This window comes from Pteropus medius, unplaced genomic scaffold (assembly GCF_902729225.1).
Source record: "Pteropus medius unplaced genomic scaffold, Ma_sr-lr_union100, whole genome shotgun sequence".
Classification (NCBI taxonomy): Eukaryota; Metazoa; Chordata; class Mammalia; order Chiroptera; family Pteropodidae; genus Pteropus; species Pteropus medius.
In genome coordinates this window covers 10430623-10440218 of record NW_024342474.1, presented here as the reverse complement: position 1 = coordinate 10440218, position 9596 = coordinate 10430623, and the positions used below count along the sequence as shown (strand labels likewise).

Here is a 9596-nt window from a genome sequence, read left to right as displayed (position 1 = left end):
AGGAAAAGAAAGAAAGAAAAGGAACTATACAACTTAGATATTATTATTATTATTCAAATGTTCCTCATGGCTTAGCAAATGAACTCCTTAACCTGGTGATCTAGAAACTAGCCTAACCTATATTTTCAGCCTTATCTTCTACTTGCCTCCCTAACCAACTCCCACCTAATCCTTCAACAAAACCAGTGCCAGCTCCCAGACCTTTGCTCACACCATTCCATTTGAAACCTTTCCTACAGCTGCTATTACTAGCTAGCCAATCCTTACTTCTCCTTGAAGGCCCCTCCCACAATATTCCTGCAGCACTGAGCCTCTGCAACATTCATCACATCCAGCTACGACTGTTCTTTGTGTTTTCTTCTGATCTTCCCTGGCTACGCTGAAATTCTTTAGGAGAAAGGGCCACATCTTACCTTTATCTGCCTTCCACAGGCCTAGGACAGTGACTGCAAGAGGTCTCCGACTTTGAATCGATGCTCTTTAACGCGTATATAACTTTCTGACTCTGTGTTCACATTCCAACTCCCCACCCCACAAACACACACACAGGACACCGAACCACTTAATGTTGCAATTTAGATCATGAGTCTTCAAAGAATATTTTCAGACTGAGTTCTCCATCTATCCATTCATTTGACAAATATTTCTTGAGTACCTACTATCTGCTAGTCCCTGGGACACAGCGTGAGGAAGGCAGATATGGGGACTTCTCTCACGGACTGTATGTACATCCTAGATAATATTCTGAGATAACTGCAAAATAAAGAGATTCTTTGGGTGCAAGATGGGACCTATAGAGGTTTCACGTGACCAGATTGCACCTATTAGGGCCGCCATGGATGTTGATATCATCCCCTTTATCTCACTGCAAACTGGTTAGTACAATATTTTTAATGTATTGTTTTTATTGAGCTACCTGCTATGTGCTGGCACTGTGCTAAGGGCTTTAGCTCATTTAATCCTACCAACAACTTTCGTAAGATAGGATACTATTATTATCTTTATTTCCCAATGCAATTAAATAACTTGCCCAAGAACATTTGTACATATATATTTGTTTATTGGTACACCAAGAAACTTGTCAGCAGCCTAACGTCGTAGTAGTTTTTAGTAGAATATTAAACTCTTTCTGAATCCTTTTAGGATAGTGTAATGCAGTAGAACATGAGGAGCAGAGAGTAAACTAAGGCAATGGCCCTAAAATCAGGTCATCCCTTAACAGGATATAAATTAAGGTCACGAATATCTTCCTCTGGGAAGGACTACCTTCCCAACACTGCTGGATCAGAGGGAGCCAGCCGAGTTTCACAACTACCTATGAATTGCAGCTGGAAAGGGAATAGTGTAGCTTCTCCCTGACACTTCTCTGCAATGGACAGGATGTCCTTTGAGTTAATAAATGATTAACCTTTACTTTTTACTGTAAATGCTATTCTATTTAATGAAAGTTCTCTGTTCATTAATAAAGCCATCACATTTTAACCTTTACAAGCAAGTGAATACCTACTCTTCATTTGCATATACAGTACTAAATATCAAAGGTAATAGAGGGATTTGAGGACGAACTAACATTCCTTTGGGATCTTCTGAAGTCGCACATAAGGAGCTAGGTTGAGTCAAAGCATCCACACAGCTCTTACAGCCCAGGGTCATATCCATGTGGAGGCTGGTGATTTTCACTTGATGGGGACACTAGAAATAAACACTGGCAGAATAATATTTCTAAAATGAACATGTTCTATACTCATTTCTCTAAATCTCTCTTTGAAACACCAGTTAGTAGCTATTAAAGGGATGGTATTTAACACCTGAAATGCATAAAGATGCAAATTAGGGACTCCATCAACAAATAAATGAAGGAAAAATATCTTAATTGATTTCTTTAAAGACTTTTTTTGTGTAGAAAATATCATCTCTGTTCATTATAAATGTAAGTTTATTTACCTTGTTGGATTTTTTGGAAATGGCCCTTCTTGGAGAAGATGCGCTAACAGCTCTGCTAAATTTGCTTTAAAAAAAAAAAGAGGGGGAGAGAATTAATGACTATTCAAATGCCTCTCCAAGAGTTACATGACAAAGACCGAAGCTGTCACTAACACAGCGGTATGATTTTCTTGTAATACAGTGGTAATTTAAAAAAGAAAAAGTCAAGGCAATTGAGAGTTCCTTTTGTGGAAAAGAACCCTAGTAAGCATAAATGAATGCATTAAATGTTATATTTCTCTTTTTCTCAAAATTATACCTCAGGAAATGTGCATTGAACTCCTTAAGTAATAACAAAATAAAAATTTTTTCCCTGAGGACTAAAGGATACTTTTAACTATGGGATAATTCTAACTATGATTAGAAATGGCCACCTTTCCTAGTTAAAGGAGAAGCTACCCTTTTGCTAAAATGAAGCATTTCCTGTAACAACCGCTCTTGAACAGATGTGTGTTTTGTTTCATTTTTAAAGCTACAACAGGAAAAATAGAAAATTATCATATAAAGCAATTGTGTTCCAAAACATTCTAAAAGAAGAAGAGGGGCTTAATCATCAGCAAGTAATGGTTGCTGCATAATCTAGTTATGGACAGACCTCACTCCTGTCTCCATATTTTTATGGCAATCCTGGATGTACCTGATGGAGCTTGCTTCACTGGCTGAGGACTTCCAACTACTGAGCCGCTTTAGTCTGGCCAGTTTTCTGTTCCATATTTCTAATTCTTCTATTCTTTCTTCAAGGTTGTTGGTTAGTTTGCAGAGTTGCTTCACTGCACCTACATTTTCCATAAAGATCTGGTCCTAAAAATGAAAATAATAGAGAGTGCATAAATTTACGGTTTGAGACCACTAGAGAACCGTTCCATAGCCCATTCAAAGACAGTTGGAACACATCATTGAAAATGCTTATGTACACACACAACCTCAAGTTCGTATAAGATAAATCTGGAGAGGTTTGCAAATAACATGGTCTTGCTAAACTTCTGGCTGTGTAGGAAAACTGCTTATGTTCAATTTGCAGTAAAATGGAAATATGTCCTTGTAACCTGAGAGAGAGAGTAAAGCTGAAGGACATTGCCAAGTTTGGAATCTGAAGGATTATTTTCAATGGCAATTATGCTATATTTAAAACTCTTAAAAAAGAAAGAGCAGACTTCTGAATGTTGATTTGTGTGTGCATCACTAAATCCTCATAAGAAATGACTCCAGTTCTCCCTGACAAAATGTGCATCAAATTGCTCAGGTGAAAGATGGAGGAATGAAGACCCAGAGACTGTGTGACCCCAGGTAAAACATAACAACCTCTCTGAGTTTCAGTTTCTTCATCTGTAAATGAGAGGAAAATTCTTGAGGCGTGAATTTCTGCTTTAACATCCCATGAGCTATCATGCACAATTTATATTTCAACCTAACTCCCAAACAAAATTTAAAACAACAGCAACACTAAATTCTTCCTGTTAGAGAAAGTCACTGACATGTGAGAAAGAGCAAGAAAGGAGAAACTAACCAAAGCCATGATAGGCAAGCCTTCCTTCCTCCACCTATACAACTCAGTTGTCATAGGAACATATGTTTCTCTCAGTCATAATAAAAACCCTGAAAAGCTCTTATCAGTTCATACCTGACCCCATGACCTCTCCTTCTTTCCCCCTCTGTTTATGAGTTCAGATGCCATGGCACCCTTTGGGGCTCATAGTGGCTGGTCCACTATTGTAAAGTGATGAGCTGGAGGCCAAAAGGGAAGGACTATTTTGTGGTTGGGAGATCAAACTCAAGGGTGTGTGTCTTTGAGATTCTCATTATGCAAACCAAAGTTTTAAGAGTTTCAAATGCTGTAAAGTAACCACTCAGAAAGGATTCAAAATCTAAACATAACAGATTTAAGGCTTAGTTTATGACATTTAAAGACATACACACTGCTATAAAACACACTGGTAAAGGTAAGTATGAGGTCAGTTTCAGAATACTCAAATACTGTAATATGATGTCATATAAATCACCTAACTCTAGTATAAAGGTTAAAGGACAAAAGTATTAAAAATAACTAGAGCTACAATAATTTGCTAATGGTACACACATAAAAGAAGGTAAATTATAAAATCAAAAATAAAATCTTGAAGCAGGAGTAAAAGTTTTTGTATGTGGTCGAAGTTTTGACCAGACAAAAATAGGCTGTTATATCTATAAGCTATTTTATGTAAGTCTTGTGGTAACTACAAAGCGAAAACCTATAGCAGATACACAAAAGATAAAGAGGAGGGAATCAAAGCATCCCACTATGGAAAATCATCAATTCACAAGGGAAGACAGCAAAAGAGGAGGAAAGGAACAAGGGAAATACCTAATGGCCAGAAAACAATAAATTGTTATTAGTAAGTCCTTACCTATCCATAATTACTTCAAATAAAAATTCTCTAATCAAAAGGCATAGAGTTGCTGAATGGATGAAAACAAACAAACAAACAAATAAACAAAACAAAACAAAACAAACAATAAACAAGACCCAACTATATGCTGTCCACAAAGGACTCACTTCAGCTTTAAGGACACACATAGGCTCAAAATGAAAGGATGGAAAAAATATTCCCTTCAAATGGAAACCAACAGAGAGTGGGGGTAGCTATACTTATATCAGATAAAACAAAAATTAAGTCAAAAATTGTATCAAGAGACAAAGAAGGTCATTATACAATGATAAAAGGATCGATTCATCAAAAGGATATTACAATTATAAATATATATGAACCCAAAATTAGTTTAAGATGAATGAGTTCTGGGGATCTCATGTAGAGCACGGTGACTAAAGCTAACAATACTGTGCTGTATAGTTGATAATTGCTAAGAGAGTGGTAGGGGAGCAGGATTTTGTCACCCCAAAACATGTCTCGTTGGCACGAGGGTTACTTTAGAATGATTATTATTAAGAAACAAAAGACTCAGGAATAGTTTTTTATCTCCCTCTTGGCTGCCCAAAATAATTTAGATAGAGGGCCTGTTTCAAGTAGGAGAGCTATCACCAGAGATAACTGTGAAGAATATGATCTAGGTGTGATCTACAGGGGTGGCGAGTGGGGACGGGGTGGCAGGGTGATGTGGACTCAGCAAGGTCTGCTTGTTCAAAGCCCTCTCTGTCTCATTGTCTCCACATTGCATAGCAAACAATTGCTTTTTCCTCTTCATGCGAATTGCCTTCCTCCCCTTTTTAAGTCCCAGACTCCTATCCACTTCTTAGCTCTGGATGATGTATAAGCCTCTATTGCCTGATTGTCTCTGGACCCTCATATTCTTATGGAAGCCCCATACATACAAAATTAAACTTGGGTTTTTCTCTTGTTAATCTGTCTCATGTCAATTTAATTCTTAAACCAGGTATAAGAATCTATAAAGGTAGAGAAGAAAATTTTCCTCCCTCACAGAGTAAATCTTAAATGTTCTCACAACACACAATTGTGTGAGGCAATGCATGTGTTAACTAATCTTATTGAAGTAATCATTTTGCAATATACATGAACATCAAATCGTCATATCTTAAGCTTACGCAATGTTATATGTCAACTATATCTCAATAATTCAGCTGTGAGAGAGAATATTTTATTAAAATAAAATAAGAATTGACGCAAATTGATAACTGTGAAAGCTGAGTGAAGTACGTACATGGGTTTCATTACTATTCTAAGTATGTATGTTTGAAATTTTTCATTAAAAATGTTAAAAATAAATAAGTCATAAAACAAACAAACAAAAATCTCCTGAAAAAAGCCCTTCTAAAATTTCTAATTCTGGAACAGATTTTCCTTTACTTATAAATTTGTTTTAATAAAAATAAGTCAGAAATCATGAAGATTAGAATAACATTCTATGATTCTAAGTCATAGTAAATGTCATATGACTATTTCCTATGTTTGTATTGTAGAAAGCCTTATACTATAATTATAAGTGTATTATTTAGTATATCAGATGGTCAGTTGATGTCCACCCAGCAGTCCAAAACAGAATCCCAATCATAAGGTAAAGGGAGCAGCCTGTGTTAGTTCCAGAGACTAGAGAAAGCAAGATAAGCTCGGTGAAGGGCAAATGGTTTCAGTATGATTAGAAATTAGAAATTCTCTTAAAGACTCTTACCCATTAAGTAAATCCATCAGAGTGAGTTAAATTTAAAACTATCTCATAAGCAATTCATTCAAACAAAGGGGTTTTGAAAACCCAATCATCATCTCTGATCCCTTCCCCCACTCTGTTCCCCAACAGGCAATCTATCACGAAGTGCTGTCAGTTCAACATCTTGAATCTCCTGAATCTACCCGCTTCTCTCCATCTTCATTGGCACTACCATACCTAATATATATTTTTAAAATTTTTCTTGGCACCTGGCTTCTTTTTTTTTAATGTTTGCTTGATACATTAATTTGTTATTTAATCCAAATCAAAACAGACCATGGAGAATGATGCTAAAGTACCCTCTAAACCACAGTAAGTTCTTGAAACCTATATAATTTTATTAACCAATGTCGCCCGGATAAATTTAATAAAATAAATAAATAAACCACAGTAAGTTCTTTCTGCAATGTCTCTCCAACAGGACTTTTAATGTTGCCTCATGAGATTGGGGCGATGGCTACGATTGTCCAGTTGCTTGTCAGTAATGATGAAAAGCCATCTCTGATGTCCCCATCTCAAGCTTGCTGGCACCACACATCTTCCAGGTAGATCCAAAAAGCCAGAAGATAATCCATGTTTTCCTATTTCAAAGGAAATAAAGGTAGAGAGGGAATTTGCCACTATCTTCCTAATTATAAGTAAGGCTCTGACTTTATGGATCCAATGGAAAACTACCAAAAAATAAATTTCTAGGACGTGCTATGGGGATTGACTCTGAGGAAAATACTTCTGATTTCTGTCTTCTATCATCATAGTGAAGCTAGCAGAAATATGTTCAAAACTCATCTAGAATTTTCTGAAAATGTCATTTTCTATGCAAGAGAAAGTCTTTGTGAGTTCATTTTCACCACCTAAATGCCCAAGAGACTTTTTCTAAATACATACATCCAGGTCCCATAGAGGACTGTATTCATTAGGGCTGAGATGGGCATAAGGCTGGGGCATTTGAAAAGCTTCCCCATCTGATATCTACTGTTTATTAAAACTATTTTATAATTAAACCTAATTTAATCGCTCAACTCTGTTTAATTACTATTAACCATTTTAGATGGAACCCACTACCTCAGCTGAAATGTAGCTTTACAATTGTGATAAAAAGATGATTAAACCAGCTTGCCACCAAAAATCGCTCATGAGACTATGGGGGAAAGTGGCAACTGCTTCAGATCACAAAAGGTCTTCTACCCACTTGCTTTGGGGTAAGGGTACATAGGAACAATGTGAGCTTATTTTCTGAAAGGTCATGAAGGGTAGTGTGGCAAGTACTTGTGCGCATGGAAACAGCAGGGAGGCATTAGTGAGCTGTTACCTGGCTGGAGGGTTCCTTGTTTAAGCTTCCTCTTTTATCATAGCCCCCTTCGCACTCTGTGTTCTAATCATACTGAAACTATTTGCCCTTCACTGAGCTTATCTTGCTTTCTCTAGTCTCTGGAACCAGCACAGGCTGCTCCCTTTACCTTAACCATCTGTCTTCCCCCTCCTCCCACACTTAGTGTCATATTTGCCTATATTATAAACACCTAGAAATAGAGCCCCACACCTTGCCCACAGATGATTCTCCAGCACAGAGCAGTAACTCAGTACATATTTGATGATTAAATGAATGCATAGTCTGACAATGGTAGTTCATGCTATGAGGCATTGAGAAGTCATAGCACTGCTCTCTAGTGAGATTGAAGGGAGTGGCCATACTTCCTGTTTATTTTTTTATCTGAGGTTTCTCTCAGAGAAATAAAAGGACTCAGGTCCAAATTTATTTTCCGTGTTAGGAAATTCCCATGGAAATGCAGGTGAAATAAGCAAAGAAACACTAGTGTTTGACATCCTTACTGCAATGGGAAAATATTTTGATTGTACCCAGCAAATAGGTTCCCGCTTTGGTTAAGTACTTTTCCCTTTGGGAGGAGATTGGCTCAAGAAAGACATGAATGTCCTTCCAGTACTCCCATCCCTACCCCACCCCATCCCCTAGGAAACCTTTGGACTCCACAGAACACAGTTTGCAAGCTCCTGGGTCCCTTGCAGATTTGACAATAACTGGGCCCACAACATGGGCAGCAGTCAGGCAGTGGAGCTGATTTCTCCTCTCTCTGGGAACTATGACTTGTCCTCTAACAACACTGAATAAGGGTAATGAAGCTTGATGGCAAAGAAAGCTTTCAGAAGTTGAAATAGGCTCTTATTTCTCTCCCAGTGAGAGTCAGAGACTTGAAGATCTCTCCTTGTGGCATCTGATAATGCATGGACTGACATTTTGTAATCAGATCATGGGAATAAAACAGCCTATAACTGAGCATTATAAAAATGATTGCCAAGGGGAGAAAAACTGTCTCTAGCCAATGGGTGTGTCTGGCAATTGCTTGGGCTTTGGATAAACTCAGCTTTAGATCTCTGTCCAAGAGTTTATTTTGTGGATAGTCCTCCAGGCCTTGACATGGATTCAAAAGAATAGAATCCTTAAACCAGAAAAGCAAGCTGTTGAGGTGGTATGGAAGCTCAGTCTTCCAGCTGAATTTCCAACAGGTCCCTGGAGGAGAGGTTTGCTGCACGTGTATATTTCTAGTGCAAAAAGTGTAACTCTTGGGCTCCTTTCCCTGGGCGTTGTGTTTTGACCTCCGTTTTAAGCCAGAAGAGCACAGCTTTATAAACGTGTTTAAAAGTATGTATTTCATTGTTCCCTTTATTTGCTTGTTTTAGAATCCTTGCTTAATTTTTGTTACCTCTGTTCAAATGTAGTTTTCTATAGAAGGCCTTGAGTCCTTTGAAACAAGTTTCCACTTGAACTGGCACATGTCTCAGTTCGTTGCAATTCTTGGATTTCTTGTGTTTTCTGGGTGACCAATGAGCTCCCTTTGAGGGCAGTCACAAAGTTTCATGACTCCCCAAGGCTAACTCAGTACCTGGCACACATAACTCAATATTCGATTAGTGAATGGAATCAATAGTTCTTTATCAAGCACCTATGATGTAACCACTTTCCTAGGTGCTGGGATAAAACAATTAGATAAGGCAGGAAGAGTCTCTGCCCTCATAGAGCATAATTTCTGGTGGGAGAGACTGCCCAGCAAGTAAATATAGCTTTAAGTTGCAATTAACACTTGGAAGGAAAGCAACAAGGCATTGAAATAGAAAATAATTGCCACTATCTTAAGCCATTGCTATAGCTTCTATCTATTAGTTTTATTTTTGAGAGCACTGGGAAAGAATAAAATTGTGTCAAGTGAAAAGTTATATTCTTATCCTGAAAAAGACAAATAACCCAATGTAAAACTGGGCCAAACAATTCACAGAAGGATAAATCTAAACGGCTAACATAAGAAAGAAATGCACAGCTTTATTACTAATCAGAGAAAGGCAAATTAAAACAATAAGATATTACTGTACTCCAACAAAACTGTAAAATTTAGAAAGTCCGTAATGTCAGGTGTTGAGTATATAGAGAAACAAATCAGAAC

General features: G+C 37.5%; 1 protein-coding gene across 1 annotated transcript in view; it reads right to left on the bottom strand.

Moving 5' to 3' along the window:
- The window catches only part of MYRFL (myelin regulatory factor like), a 105499-nt gene that overhangs the window by 19207 nt on the left and 76696 nt on the right, over window positions 1–9596 (bottom strand). The window contains exons 14-15 of the mRNA XM_039865998.1: window positions 2621–2784; window positions 1945–2008 (exon numbers count right to left, since the gene is read on the bottom strand). Of these exons, the coding sequence (XP_039721932.1) occupies window positions 1945–2008; window positions 2621–2784 (228 nt within the window). The remainder of the gene's footprint in view (window positions 1–1944; window positions 2009–2620; window positions 2785–9596) is intronic.